This window comes from Corvus brachyrhynchos, unplaced genomic scaffold, assembly GCF_000691975.1.
Source record: "Corvus brachyrhynchos isolate BGI_N302 unplaced genomic scaffold, ASM69197v1 scaffold1, whole genome shotgun sequence".
In the NCBI taxonomy this organism is placed as follows: domain Eukaryota; kingdom Metazoa; phylum Chordata; class Aves; order Passeriformes; family Corvidae; genus Corvus; species Corvus brachyrhynchos.
In genome coordinates this window covers 8,202,033-8,217,364 of record NW_008237222.1, presented here as the reverse complement: position 1 = coordinate 8,217,364, position 15,332 = coordinate 8,202,033, and the positions used below count along the sequence as shown (strand labels likewise).

At 37.0% G+C, this 15,332-nt stretch overlaps 1 protein-coding gene across 1 annotated transcript in view; it reads left to right on the top strand.

The window, feature by feature from the left end:
- The window catches only part of SETD3 (SET domain containing 3), a 54,461-nt gene extending 47,207 nt beyond the window's left edge, over positions 1-7,254 (top strand). The window contains exons 10-13 of the mRNA XM_008629743.2: positions 1,280-1,446; positions 2,064-2,149; positions 3,893-4,053; positions 4,601-7,254. Coding sequence (XP_008627965.2) covers positions 1,280-1,446; positions 2,064-2,149; positions 3,893-4,053; positions 4,601-5,044 — 858 coding nt within the window. The 3' untranslated portion in view covers positions 5,045-7,254. The remainder of the gene's footprint in view (positions 1-1,279; positions 1,447-2,063; positions 2,150-3,892; positions 4,054-4,600) is intronic.
- Positions 7,255-15,332: the final 8,078 nt, after the last annotated feature.

Sequence of the window (15,332 nt, the reverse complement as noted above, 5' to 3'; positions counted from 1 at the left end):
AAGAGTGTATGATCCATGCTTTTACTACTAAAAAGTGTGAGGCAGTGGAAGTCCACAGAGTCTGTCAAACACTGGCCTGAAATAAAGCAATTCTCATTCTGTTTAATTGGATATTTTGTAGAGCAGTCTTGGGGTGTAAGAGCATACTGTGTAATGTACACATGATATGTGACTTTTAGTTTATGAGATCTATCACAGTAGTTTTAAAACTTGAGAGGGTGAGCAACTCTCTTCTTACCCACTGCCTTAATATATGTAGGCAGGTCACCTGTTCATCATGAGAGTGTGATATAGTATGATGTTTACTATAATTCAATATCATACATCATACTTAAGCATTTAGCGCTTAGGATAAATAGTCCTAATATAAAATTGAAAACAAAGAAAGTAAATGGCATCATTGCTGTTACTGAGCCCTTTAGAGAGCACTGTGTCTGTCAGCTAGAGAGGAATGGAAGCTTGCAGGCATCCAGAGCACGGCTGTACACTGAGGTTCTGAAGGGAATTCTGTAACTGCTGGAACTTTTTTTTCTGATTGACAATTCTGTTATCAAACACAAATGGGAAAATATCCTCTTGATGTGGGAGAATACAATTGCTACTCTGACCTCTAGTCCCATGCATTTCATACAGCCGAGCCCTGAATTAAATACATTCCGCAGGTTATATTTAGGAACTTCTTTTGAAATGTGAATTAAAGTAACTATATGCTTTATATAAAAGAGTTCAGAGTAAAACAAAAATAAATACTGGCTCAATACAGCTCAGATCTCTCTGTATGATGTACTGTAGTATATCCATATCTTAAGATAACATTAAAATGAAAGCAAAGTTGATCTATCAGCAGTATAGTTTTGAGTGGACATTTGGTTGGGAAAAATGACTCCAGAAACACAATTTCTTTTAATGGGCCCTCCTTGTCTCTATTTTTTTTAGCCTTTAAAAAGCCTTTGAAAGCTTATTTCCATATGCTGGTACTTTATGACAGTGTGAGAAACCAAAATGTTTTTATTTTAAAGTACAGAACAAGAATTTCTTCTCGCCTTTCAAAGTCTCTGTTACATGGATACATTTACATCTACCTCTAAAGTGTAATTGCCACGTTATATACAGCATTTGAGTCAATACCAGAAAACAAAGCATGTTTCTTCATATAACTAAATATACCTTGTACTCAGAATAGTAATTCTTTCGGAAAATAACTTTCAAATTATGTCAGTTTTTTGAGCTGATCTTAAGCTTTTTTCCTGTCCCTTCACTTCTCTTTTCATCCTTCTAGATTTACATTTTTTATGGCACTCGGTCAAACGCTGAATTTGTGATCCACAGTGGTTTTTTCTTTGATAATAATTCACATGACAGAGTGAAAATAAAGCTTGGCGTGAGTAAAAGTGACAGGCTGTATGCTATGAAGGCAGAGGTCTTAGCTCGTGCTGGTATCCCAACGTAAGTAAAACACAATGCCGTGGGTTTTTAAAAATATTTCCAAAGTATACAGTGTCCAGTAGAGCATATATGAAGCTCTTCTGTGATAGTTTTCTAGGTGTAATATTGCTCCTGTTTGTATAGCAAATTAAAGTTATTGTAATAATATTTACAGAAGTTCTCTGAGCTATATTATCATCTAATTTGAACCATATATAAGGAAAAAAGCCTTTGCTTTAATAACCATTTGAACAAAAACAGAGCAAGGATTAATTTGAAGCAATCTGTGGGTTTTCTTTCTTTCCTATCCCTTGCAGACATACTACAATGCTCAGTATGTGAATCACAGCATTTTCCTTTAGTCTTTTCAGTCCAGAGGGTACTATTAGGAGCAGAAGACATGAAACATTGCATTTTCATGAATTTATTATGAAAGCTGTATAAAATAATTTTAAGTGTAAAATTGTACAGATAATTGTTCTTTTCAGATACAGGTTAGGGAAGCTTTTCAGTTTGAGCTAATATTACTTAAGTATTTTAAAGTTACTTTTGTAGCAGTACACTTTTATGTTGAAATAAGTTCAAAGATACAACAATTGAACTTGCATTTACTGTTGTTTGATTGTCTCTTTTATTAGTTCAAGTGTTTTTGCCTTGCACTCCACTGAGCCTGCAATCTCTGCCCAGCTCTTGGCTTTCCTTCGCGTGTTTTGTATGAGTGAAGGTAGGATGTTTTATGAAGATGACCTAATTTATGATTGTCTTGTTGTGGGGATTTTTGATTGGTTTTCTTGTTAATGCAGGAATGTGATAGACATTTTATATAAACATTAAGATAGAAGATCAGAAAAGTTGAGGAATTTAAGTTAAAAAGGAATCTGTAAGCTACTGAGAACCCGAATCTTTGGCCATGTCATCTGAGGGAATATTTCAGTAACTCTGAGAGCATGAGATGATGCAATTTTTTATTTCTTTTAATCTCCCAGACTCTTGTGAGTGAGTGAGCTTTGGAGTTTGACCTGTGGTTCTTAGGTTTCAAAATAGTTTGCAGAACAAGATCATGTAAGACCTAGGGGTTTACATGCTTAAAATCACAGCATTTTAGCTGTCACTGTGGAATTGTTTAAGTATGAAATTGGAATATTCTGTACTGTATACAGAGGAAATATGGAAGAGACATTTCAAAGTTAAGTGTTTTCATTATTTTGGTAATTGGTAATCTAAAAGTTCTGTATTTGCAGACTGTCTTTCTAGTGTTTCTCTTCTGTTATTTTTTTTTGTGGGGCAAAATACCTGTGCATTTAATAAATATTCACCTTATTTGTGCATCTGAAACTTCTCATTAAATGTTCATAATAGCTTCTTGCTGGTTAGATGCAGTTTTGAAGGTTATGGATGTGGCAGTTTGTCATAACAGTGAGAGAATTCCCTTACAGTTAGGAATACTGTGCAGACGATGTGGATTTTTTGTGCCAGTAGGAACACAGAAGTAGTTGAGTTTTTGCATGTGGTCTATTTGCTTTCTTTAATAAAAACAGTGTAACTTAGTGTCATGCCTTCACTTCCTCCTGTCATCCATCTTTTAGCACTTACTAAGAAGTTAGAACATACCAGAATAGTTCAGTTGGAGTGGACCTACAACTACCATCTATTCCAACGGCTTGATACTTCTGGGAAGTAAATTCAAGGGAAGAAAATTTTAGGATGCTGATGAGGGAGTTAATTTTGGCTTGGAGAGGAAAATAGAGCTAGTGAATGTTTTAATTGCACATATCTGGTATATGATTGTGCTCAGTTTATTTATGTCTTAAATACTGTTTAAGAAAACTTTTTTGAGAAACCACATGGAAGCTCTTAGTGAAATTTGTGGTAACTGCTTTGCCGTAGTCAAATTTATTAATTAAAAGTTTAACAAAAAAATTACGTAATATCAAGGAGCTGATTAAATGCTTTCTGCTCTGTTTCTGCTCAAACTCTGTTTGAGTTTTGATGGATGTCTTTTCTGACCACCTGTAGGAAGTTTCTGCTACTGAAAAAGATTACCAAAACAATAGGAAAAATAATTCCACTGCTATTTGCACACTCTCTGGCCTATTCCTTTTTTTCTCAAAAAGTTCACTGAACTCTTTAAAAATTTACTCCCTTTTGTTTATGAATGATTTTACAAAGCATTCTGTTTCACCGTCACAGATTTACGCTGTGTATGAGAGGCTGTGATATCTAAAGTATCTTTATTTCCAAGTGGTGAGAAGGCCCATTTTCTGCTGACCTCAAGACTTCCAGTTGTCTCTTTCAGGCAAATCCTAGAAATAAGCAGCATATCTGATAATTCTTATTTGAGGAGAGGGTTATTTTTTGCTAGCTGCTCAAAGATATACGATTGAAAATAAATCTTTCTGCAGTTTGTCAACTGACAAAGTGAATGATGAGATTGTTTTTTAACAGATTGGTTTTATACTTATTGCAGAAGAGCTGAAGGAGCACTTGATAGGTGAGCATGCGATTGACAAAATTTTCACTCTGGGGAACACTGAATTTCCTGTTAGCTGGGACAATGAAGTTAAACTTTGGACATTCCTGGAAGCCAGAGCATCCCTTCTTTTGAAAACCTATAAAACAACTGTGGAGGTAATATTATCATTATGTGTAATTTAAATGTCTGAATTCTTCTGTGTGTTGTGATGGTAGCAAAAGATACTTTGTCCTTCATCTTGTCTTTGCAAACTTCAATCTGAATGTTAGTACATAATTCATTCTGTACTTTTTAAGTGCAGAAACAGTTCTGCATTGTCTAAGGAAAATCAAATAAGATTTCAAAAAAGAAAATTTTGTTAATGTAATTTTGTTAATGTATTTTTCCTTTGATTCTCCAAGTAGAGACTACCTGCTTTTTTCTCTGCAAATAAAACGGGGAATCAGTTTCAACTTGTTGTCTATTAGTTGCATTCTCCAGACTGCAAAGAAATGTGCTCCTATTGCAAATGTATAAGTGAACCTACATGCTGCATATATTTGTGAAATAACCTGACTTTGCTTGTCATGCAGACTGATTTATGTGCAGAAATGCTGGGCTTATTTATGATTTCATGACAAATTTCACTGGGACTCCTTGCAGACACCCTCATGTCCATAGTGTTGGGTGTTACTAACAGACTTGCTTTTTCTTTTCTAACAGGTTGATAAGTCCTTCTTGGAGACTCATGACCTCACTCCACATGCGGTCATGGCCATCAAATTGCGCTTAGGTGAAAAAGAGATCCTGGAGAAGGCAGTGAAGAGCGCAGCTGCCAGCAGAGAGTATTATACCAAACAAATAGCAGATGGAGCTCCGCTTCCGAAGTACGAAGAGAACAATATTGCCTTGTTGGAGAACACTGTGGCAGACTCTAAACTCCCTATTGTCTTGAGAAACCTAGAAGATGTGGAAGAGCAAGGGGACTTAAAGATTGATGAAGCCATTGATGCTGAAGTCACAGAGAATGGGTTTGTAAATGGTGAAAACTCTTTATTTAATGGGACCAAATCAGAAAGTGAAAATCTTAGTAAAGAGAAAAGCAACAGAGGGACTGAAGATGCCAAAGAATCTTCTTCAGAAAGTACTGATGAGGTTAAAGAATAGTCCTAAAATTTTACTTTCTTGTGAAACTAAACTAGCTGAAGTTTATGAAGAGTGCATTTATGTTGGTGTGTTTCTTTGTTAACATTTCTCTTTCTGCAGAGAAAAATGGTTTTGCTGCTTTATATAAAAATGAATTTTTAAGTTATTTAAAAGATTTAGCATCCCTTTTCAATTAAGATTGCCATCTTGCTTTCAGGCAAAAACTGGGGAAAGAGGTGCCTTTGGAAGATTTTGCAGCCCTTTGTTGAACCAAATGTATTTTCTTCCTGAGGAAGAATTAAGCTCTTCTATCTGCTGTGCGTTTGTTGTTCTGTCACTCTGACTACCGAAATTAAAAGCTTGCTCTGCCTCCTGCCAAGAAAAGCAGAAGGCAGGACTGACTCGGTATTCAGCATGAAGGTAGGGGAGCAGTACAGCAGAAAACTGAATGAGAGGATAAGAAACTTGGGAGACTGGAGGAAAACCTGTTTAAAATCAGGTGTGCCAGTCCAGAAAAAGGTAAGGTGGCAACCTTATGATTGGTAGTTTTAAATGTCAATGAGAATCCAAATTGTATACACTTAAAGTGATCTCTGAAGATTTCAGTTTACTGTCTTTTGTTTACTGTATAAAATATCTTTCTTCTTCAGTCAGAGTTAGGCTGCTACAATACAACGTTCACGAACTTTTAAAGGCTGACTACTTTTTATTTCCAGGCAGTAGTTTTTATTTACAAGATTGGCAGAGCTACTGGAGATTTTGAAAGCAGATAGGCCAAGCCACAGCTTTAAACTGATCAAAGTGAGGTTGCTTCCCAGCTTTTTCAGGTTTTCACAACTAGCTAAAGATTTTCAAAGCTACACTTTTGACTAAATCATTATTAAAAGGAAAATATTATTAATATTCCTGTCTGCTACTCCTTCATTTCTGTGTTGTTGAATGTAACATTGAATGTCACATGGTTACCTGATCTTACTCAACTTTGTCTTTTGGTTAAGATATTAATTGATCCTGCTTCGTCAAAGGAAGTGGCAAGCAGGCTTATGTATTCTTGGCCCAAGTCCAAACCACAGCCAAGTCTGCAGTACTTTTTGCCATTTAGATTGTGTCTTCATCTGATGCACATTTCTTGGGGTACCTCCACAAGTTAAGCAGGTCTACTGTCACCAGCAGTTTTGGTCACCCTCATAGTACGTGTTTTAACTTCTAGGTGGAAACAATACAATCCTAGCACTGTGCAATATCAGAGTAAGGGTAATTCCATGGCTTGACCTTGAAATTACCGGGGTATTAGGAGGAGAGGAGGACAGGATATTTTTATTTTGTGGATCAATTGAGAGGAGTATAAAGTGATTTAATTCTGTTCTCAGTATTAAGGACTTTGTCTTTTACTTTTGTATCCTTAAGTTCATGATAATGGATAGAATGGAAAGCTTGGACAGTTGTTTAAAGCTCAGTAGAGGTTGCAAACTGCTCATATAAGATCAGTTGCAGTAAAATGTCTTTTGGCACATTCATAGTTTTATTAGACTTTGCTTCTTTTATACTGCAACCTGGAAAATGTGTTTTTGCATCAATCTTTGGTGCAATACACATTTAAGTAGTGACTTTCAGGTTGTTGTAGAATTCTGGTGTTCAGCTAGTATCAGTGTGGGGAAAATAGAAAAAATAGTTTTTTAAAGAATATTTCACTAAGAATGGCACGTTGCCATTGCACCTTGGATATTGCTTCATCACTAACAAGATGCTGGACCAGTATTTTTGTAACTATATGCTGCCTTTGGTAGAATGTTATGAATTGTTGTCTTGACTATTTAAATGTCATACAAGAGTCATTACATTTTGGGTTTTATTAGGACCAATACTCCATTTCTGTTTCTGCCACTTACATTGCACAACATTGTACTAGATACTATGATGCAATTCTGAAACTAGCCTTCCCTGAAAATTATAACTGTAATTCAGAATTTAAATGCTTGGATTCAATCTGATACACTGTATTTTGTTCCAGTGTTTGCTAATATCTATGGCTTAGCAAAGCCTGTGGTCACCACAGGACAGAATGTGTGGGTTTTCTTGAATAAAATATAGTTCTACCATGTCTTCACTAGTGAGTGTATTATACAAACAAAACCTCTACCTGCTACTGACTGCTGTATCTTTTGGGGTCTGTGGGGAGAGGAATATCTGTCCAGGTGTACAGAAAAAGATCAAAGGACAAATAGCTGGGGGAAAAAAAAAAAAGGATTCTAGTAAAAGAAAGGGAAAGTGTTCTATTGAGTGCATGGTCAAATTCTTACTCTTCATCTGTTAGAGTTATTTAGAAAAATATGTTACACACAATAAAAATAGTGAGTAATCTAATTTTGTAATTTGCATTTTTCCTCTGTGCATGTAATAGTCCCTTCAGAAGCACTAACCTAAAACTTAAGCTTTTGAAAACTGAGGTGGAAACAAAAAAATTGGCACTGATGAGCCCTTATTACCATCTGTCATGAAAACAGACCTTTCAAAGCATTTTAAAGTTAACTTTCTTCATAATGTTTGGTTAAGAGGCTGTTCACACTAATCCCAGGCTAAATGCCAAATCTTGCTTCTGTTTAGCTATCTAAAGTATTCCTGTAAGAAAGACATCACTTGCATTTCTCGGACTATTCTCCAAAAGCAAAACAGGGGAAAAAAAGCCTTTTGAATTTTACATGAACCTACCTACTGATGAATCATTTCCCTAACAACCTGTAACTAGTTTGGGTCTGTGCCATGAGGTGATGTCCATATTTCCTTGTTGATAAAGTCAAATACACAAAATTGAGCAACAACCACGAGCCTGAGAAATGTTTTTAAAGTGTAAATGCAACAGTAGCTTAAGTGCTGTCATGAGTGAAGGAGAAATGAGAGCCTTCTGACTGGGGAGGGTGAGATGGTTTTTGTTCTTGGCTAGAATAAGTATTCTTTGCCTCATACATCATTATAAGGTGATATGTACAGAAAATCTGTGCAACTCAACAGTAACTGCCTTCTTAAGGCTGATTTGCCTTTAGAGAGGAATGATCATCATGGAGTTATGAAACTCATATGATTCAAAAGTATTCTGGGAGATTTAGGTTACAAAATCTTCTCTAGTTCACATGTTTAAAAACAGTATGTAGTATCTACTGCTGTCCCTTCTATCTCCCTTGTTTTATAGAAAGGCGTGTGAAGTAATTATGAAACATCATTTGAAGTATTTCAGTCAGACAAGAGAAAGGTGCTCCCAAAATCTGCTCCTCTTTCCTGATTTTATGGACTGAAAGTCAGTCCAGCTATTGCTTGTACTCTGTTCCAAACAGGAGTCTTCAGTAAAAACATTGCCCTACCAAATTTATCTGATGAAGCAATACCCATCCCTCTTCCTCTAGAAGATTTTTAACTGATCCTTGTTGAAGTCAGATATGACCACATGATTTTCACGTAATTACCATCTATATTTAATATTCTATTGTGTTTCCTTCTTTGCATGCACTGCATGCTGTGCATAAATTGGTGACTCACGGTTAGAAGAGCTTTCTTAGCATTTTACGGGTTCTACGTCTATTTCCTAACAAATGCCGCAAGTTTGGAAACCATGTGGAGGATTTTTCAGTTAAAATTAAAAAAAAAAAAAAAACCTCAGTCCATAATTAAGAAAAAAGAAAACCACAAATGGTCCTGGTTTCTGGAGCTGGTGTCATTTTTAATCTTGGAAGATTAAGTTAGATCGGAGCTGGGCAAGTGAACAACAGTTAAGTTTGTCTGGGAGGCAAGGGTTGCTGTTATGAAGAATAGGAAGTTCAGGAATTATTTCAGTGAGTGTTCAAAATCATCTCCAATTAGTTCTGTAATTACTGTGAAATTTTAGAATTAGTCTAGGGCTTCACTATCCCTAGGAACAGGTGAACACAAAGGGATCACAACCTGTTGTAATGTGTTGAACCGGCAGCGAAGAGCAGATGTAAGTGGCTGCTGCCTTGTTGTTGGTGCAGTGCTGGGGTAACCTCAGGGAGCCTGGGTTGGAGTCACAATTGTCCATTAACTGCTCCTCTGCCACTGTGGGGCACCTGCTCAGTACTAGGGATTAAGGAAATGCTTTACAAATCCAGCATGGAAGGACTGGATAAAGCCACAGAGAGCCGTATGGGGATAGGAGAAAGTGTTGTATTCAGATCGGTCACCTGAAACAATGTGTCTAGAATTAGGGACCTGCATCCACATGATTTTTTTGTCTATAGGAGTATTTTATTATTTAGTGTTGATCAAGCACAGAAGAAGCTTTTGAACCTGAGTCTTCTGTCTTCCCAATCTGGAGAAACCAGACAATCATTTTCCAATTAAATCCAATTCAGACATGGCAAAATAGCTGATGCTGACCACCACATCTTGTGCCTTTGAGCACCTTAATGTGAATTAGAGTGAAACAGATCTGTAGCCCTTTGAGACTTGACCTTGCTTTTTCAGAAAGGTGCTTAAAATCTGCATGAGTATAGGGAATAGAATCTTGCACATGTGAGTAATGTTGATTTCCCAACTGAATCACCATTACTTAAGCACAGATTCAAATGCCAGTGGAACTAGATAATTGAACTTAAACAGTGGTATTTTATTTAAGTTTACTGTTTTTAAAAATGGGCCAACTTGCCAGCTCTGAACACACAAATCATTTGTCCTTTGAATAGGATTAACAGGGGCAAAAAGCAAGTTTCCCTGTAGCATCCCATGCATGGCAAACACCAAGAGTAACTTCATTCCAGCTTGCAGCCTTGTTTCACTTGCACACGTTACTGACCAGGCACCCTCTTGCTTTGTGTTCAGCTGGGGCAACCTACCTGTTCCCTAGATGCATTTCTATCCATGGAGAAGTGTGGGCTGTCCTGTTGGCCAATTCTTCAGTGTTTGACATGGTGCTGTGGGAGTCAGTAGATTTCACATTGTACTGCTACCTTGGACCCATGCAAATGGAGTATTTCTTTCTTTCTTTTAGCTTTCTTTTTGCAAATGCTGTTTGATTTAAATGTGCTGTGGTTCGTTGTGTTCACAGAAGTTGCCTGTTCCTCCTATGTAAGGCTGAAATTTGGAAACTGTGTAGGTGTCCTTCATCCAGCAACTGCTTTATGATATGGGTTAAGGGAAATTCCATTCCCTTTGCTTTATTCCACGCTGGTTCACCGCTGTCAGTAATGTTAATACCTCAGCCAAGGCTCCTAATTTCAGCACTAGTAAGTGGGCTTGTATACAGATTTGTGGTCCAAAGGTATGAATAATGTGCCTTAAAACTGAATCTCCACGCTGAAGCAAGCATGCACAAACAGCCTCCGATGAACTGCAAAGGAATTTTTAGATTGCCTTGAATATCTGCAAGTCCCACTGCCTTGCAGCAATTAATTCAAGTGATTGGATGCTAGGAATGGTTTATTATAATTGCACACAGGTAGTAATTTATTAGGGTGGCTGTTTCTTTTGGCATATGTCAAGAAGGTCAGAGTTTAGGCTTTTTTGGACATTAACCTAGTCTTCTGAAACTCTGAAGTTCCACTTTTTGGTCATTAATTTTGTACATGCTGAGATTGTGACAATTAACCCACTTAATAAAGGTCAAGTTTCAATTTTTTCCAATTTCTGGAACACTTAACTTTATTCCTTCTTGAAAATGGGCAGATACAGAATGATAAATAGTTATTAAATGAGAGCGAAGATGTAGTTCTGCTGTCAAGATACTATTGAATGGTTAGTAACAAAAGGACCAGAACTGCTATGGATTTGAAATAAGAGGAGTAGCATAGATCAGACTACAGGTAAATTAAATAGAAAAGTGTGCATCACAGTAAGTTGTTTAAAGTAATTTTCACCTATGTCCCTGTTAACTTACTCTACCTAAGGTTCTAAATTAGGCAAATCCAGTATTTGTCCCTTTAATTTTTTTCACGTACAAATGTGATTTTTCCCACAGCTGTAAAGCAGCATCAAACCACAGCTGAAAGGCATAAACAAGCAAAGTGAGTAAGGAAATGGTGGTGGTGTTTTCAGATGACCAAAACCTAGTTATACTGCATTCCTGAATAGTACCTGGATTTAATGAGCCACAAGTTAGGTAAAAATAAACCCTTGTTTCTGTGTAGTGGCATCCTGAAGGCTACATTGGCATGTTGTGTTTCTTAAGCTATCACTTAAAAATTATGTTAACATTTTTGAAATCTCTGAAAAGTATCTGCCAAAAAGCATATTTATTAATTTAAATTGTATCATTCATTGAAGAAGTGTCTGCAGATGAATCAGAAGTAGTCATTTGTTGTGTTAATAAAATCATTGTACCTTTAGCATTATGCCAGCACTGAGTTATGTTTGAAAACCTATTTTGCACATTCATTTTTGAAGTTTTTAGGTATTGACTAAGTGAGTCCTTTTGGAATATTACAGCAGCAGTTTACAGGTCGGTGCTGAACACTTCAATGCAGGAATGACACACAAATCTTTCAAATGACAAGAAGCTGTGGAATGAAAATAATAGTGTTTCCTGTATAATTTTTTCATTAAGTAGTACAAGTACTGCTACGCAAACCTAAGAAATGGTGGTATCATTTTCACAAATTCTCAGTCCTGTGTTGCTGAACAGGCTCACTTCAAGTACAAGGGTACAAACTGTCCAGCACTATTAACATGTGCACCAATGTAATTGCACAACATTCATATTCAAATATCATCGCTCAGGATTAGATGAAATTATTTCCCCCTGGAAAAAACGTGTGGCTTTTGAGTTTAAAATGCAACACAGTTTGGCATGATGTGGCTTATTTTTCACAGGAGAGATCTAGCTGTTGCTTTAAGAACTCTTGCCTCATCTCCAGAGGTTTTTACGCGCACACGCACACTCTTGAGGTACTCCCTGCCCTTTCTCCCTTTGAGAGGAGTTATTAACCTGTGCTAATGCTGGCTAAACGCTCACTAGCTGGTAGCAATACTTGTGGGACAGACGATTTAGAGCCACTTGATTCAAAATATTCTCAGTTAAATCTAAGTAATCATTTCAAGTGATCAAATATCATCTGCTGCGAGAAGCAAATACACAGCACAATGATAGTTATCAAGCTTACTCTCAGCAAAGCATATTAATCTTCTCTTCGGATTTTACTTTTGGGAGTAGTAATATCCTCTGACAGAAAAATTCAGTTATCTTAAGCTGAGTTTCAAGAAGCAGCAGCATTTTTCCTCAGCAAAATGAGGTTCGACAGGTAGAATTTCAGCCTAAAATGATGTGCAGTCTTGAGGTGGACCTCATGCCTTTGCATCAGGAGAAATTAGCTAGTATTTTCTTTCTCTTTATTAAGAAAGCTATTTTTGTCATCCATATTGGGCAACTGTATAAAAATAGGCAAGTTTTGTATCTTGGCAGGATTAAATGAGAAGTAATGTGTGGTTTTTTTTCATATCCTTGAATATCAAAGCAAGACAAGCCTATTTAGGAAGTAGAATTTTATTGCTTAACATATATTTGCATCCCGCAGTGAAGACATTCACTTTCATGGCACGTTTTCTCCCAATGGTTTCTAAATGCCTTGCAGCACTCACAAAGCTGAATTTTTGCAGTATTTTTCTGAGATGAAGAAGCAGTATTATGTTTTCTGGCATGAAGAAGGGGCTGCAAGAGGGTGGCAGAGCCTGAATCTGTAGTTGTGGTCACAAGACATGGTTACATTTTTAAGTTCATCTGAAATAGTTTTGTGAACAAACTACAAGATTGTTTCTAGAAAGAGGAAAAGAGATGGGCCTGGTACTTGTTTAGAACAAATGTTTACTAAAATAAGCACTTTCTCTTTAGGAATAGAAGATCATTAAGCACTGGAATTTTTTCTCCCTAGCTATGGATTGAGGGGAGAAAGTATTGCTGTAACAGCAATGCTAAGCCTCCTCCAAGGACAGACTGGGATCCACTGGGTGTAATTGTACCTGCTCTGATCTGGCATCTTCCCTGAGCTTACTCAGTGGTGGCAAATGCAAATAAAGTGTTAACTTGGAAAATACTGAGAAACATCCCATTTCCAAGAAGATGTAAAGAGTCAAATACAGACAATGAAGTCCAGGTGGAACTTCTATATGAGAGAGCCTTTAATGACTCTTTAAGGTAATGAGTAGTTGTGATACAGATATATGAAGTAAGAAAAGATGTTTAGGGAAAGGCATAGCTGGTTTACTGACAAAAATGTTCTCTCATGGGTGTGTTAGTCTAAACTTCACAAATCTGCAGGAAAGGGTGAGATTTAGCATATCTTCCTCATGTACAAAACTGAAAACATTTGATCTGTCAAAACATCCTATTTTGATGTTTCAAGGCTGATTTGTTAATGAAAAAACCCATGATCTCTGCATTTCCCTACATGTTTTGTAAGCATTTCATATGTTACTTAAGTGTCAGGTGTTAAGAATTTGCTGGTCATCTTCAAATCTGGCAAAATTATAGAAAGCTCAGAGATTGCTGAGTCCCATTAAAATCACCAGCCAGGTAGTGCCCTGCTTTAGGGACAGACCTGCTTCATGTGCTCTTATGTTGCCAATAGAAAATCCATGTGGAGACAGCCCTAATCACAGTTCATGGTTAGTCGTGAGAGTCAGGAGAAATCTATGCCTTGTTCATAAAAGCAACTTAAATTTAAAACCTCTGCTATGGGTTTGAAATTACCTTTTAAGACTATAAGCTTGTATGATTCTATGACTTCAACCCTTTTCTTTGAAATGTTGAAGTCAAAGATTTGAAGAGATCAGTATCTTAATAGCTTTTTGTCCTCTGCTACAAATGGTCAAGAATGAATTTTGTTGCAAATTGAAAAACAAACTTGAAGCTGAATTTGAAAGTTGCTGTTTGGTCCAGCTGCTGTCCCATTCATCCTCCTTTACATAGGAGGACCAAAGGGACTCTGAAAGGCAGAGAGCCCCCAACTGACCCAATGAAACGTAGTTGACCACTGGCACTTCATGCTATGGCAAACAGAACAAGAAACCCACCACTCAGGAGGAGTCTGAAAAGGCTAAGCATTGGTCTCAGTGCTTCAGATTTCTGTTACAGGAAATAGACTAAGATGACAATTAGCCCTCAGTCCTAAGATTACAAGCATATTTAGATTGAGGGGGGAAGGTAGAAACTTATTCCATGGGCAAATAATTATGTGGTTGTCTAAGGAGCAAGATTTTTGCATTGCTTTTGATGCTTTTTCTATGCATGACAGAATGAAAGTTCAGTGGTCTGGGCTGGATTTCCTACATTCCTCAAAAGACCAGTCAGACCAAGTCTTTGATAACAGACTCATCAGTTTGGCAATATGGAGCTTGAGGAAATGTGCATAAGTTTCCCTCCTATTTTATTTTATTTGACAACCTTTTCTTGAAGATCAGAGAATACTTACAATTTTTATAGAACTCCTAAATCATTTAGCTTACCACATATGCTTATAAATGCTTTTTGTAGTCTGTTCAGTTTTTTCATATGCTGGGTTTATGTCAGGTAAACTGGAATAAATGCAGGCTCCTGACTCCCACCTGATTATTAATATCCCCATGAACACTTGCTGGCAAACTGAGTTAACTCTCTACGATTTGAAGTAGCCACTAAATAAAATCCACTTACTTTTCAGCTTTTGGACCTTTTTGATCTAGTTTCAAGTCAAATGTAAGTGATATATCAGCCTTGGTAGAGGTTGATATGGCTGTCTGTCATCTTCAGCCTTCTTGGGCTCCTAGAGAGTACAGCTGCTTTGGTCAGCTGGAGTTTGGCTATAGGATCTCATCAGTTAAAAAATGAAGGAGGACATGCCTGGAGCAGGTGCCACCAAGATGTTTGAAAGGTTGCTAGGAAATAATACAGACAGAACAATAGTAATGAGTCAGTTAAAACCTCAAACATAGAAATGTTAAACCTAATAAGCCTAAAAATCTGAAGTGTGTCAATTTTCCTGGTTTTTATGTTTGTTGGTTTTTTTAAACATCTTTCGTATTTGCAAGATCTCTAAAGACACCCGTGCCCTTTCTGGTAATGGGATAAATACGGTGCTTACTGGAATGAGATCTCATTTTGTTCCATTTCAAACCAAGTAAGTGTGCTGTAGAGATCATGGAAGTCTGTAAAGGGATTTGCCTCCAAAGCTAATGAGCCAGCCAAGGAACAAAGGGAGAATAGCCCTAGTTTGAAGTCAGCAGTTACCAAAATGCAGTGTGTTGGCACTCTGAGTGTTAGTTTTGCCTTTTATAAAGCATGCTGCAGCATTCTGGAGCAAGTGCCTCATGCTGTGGTGCAGGATCTCTACCTTTG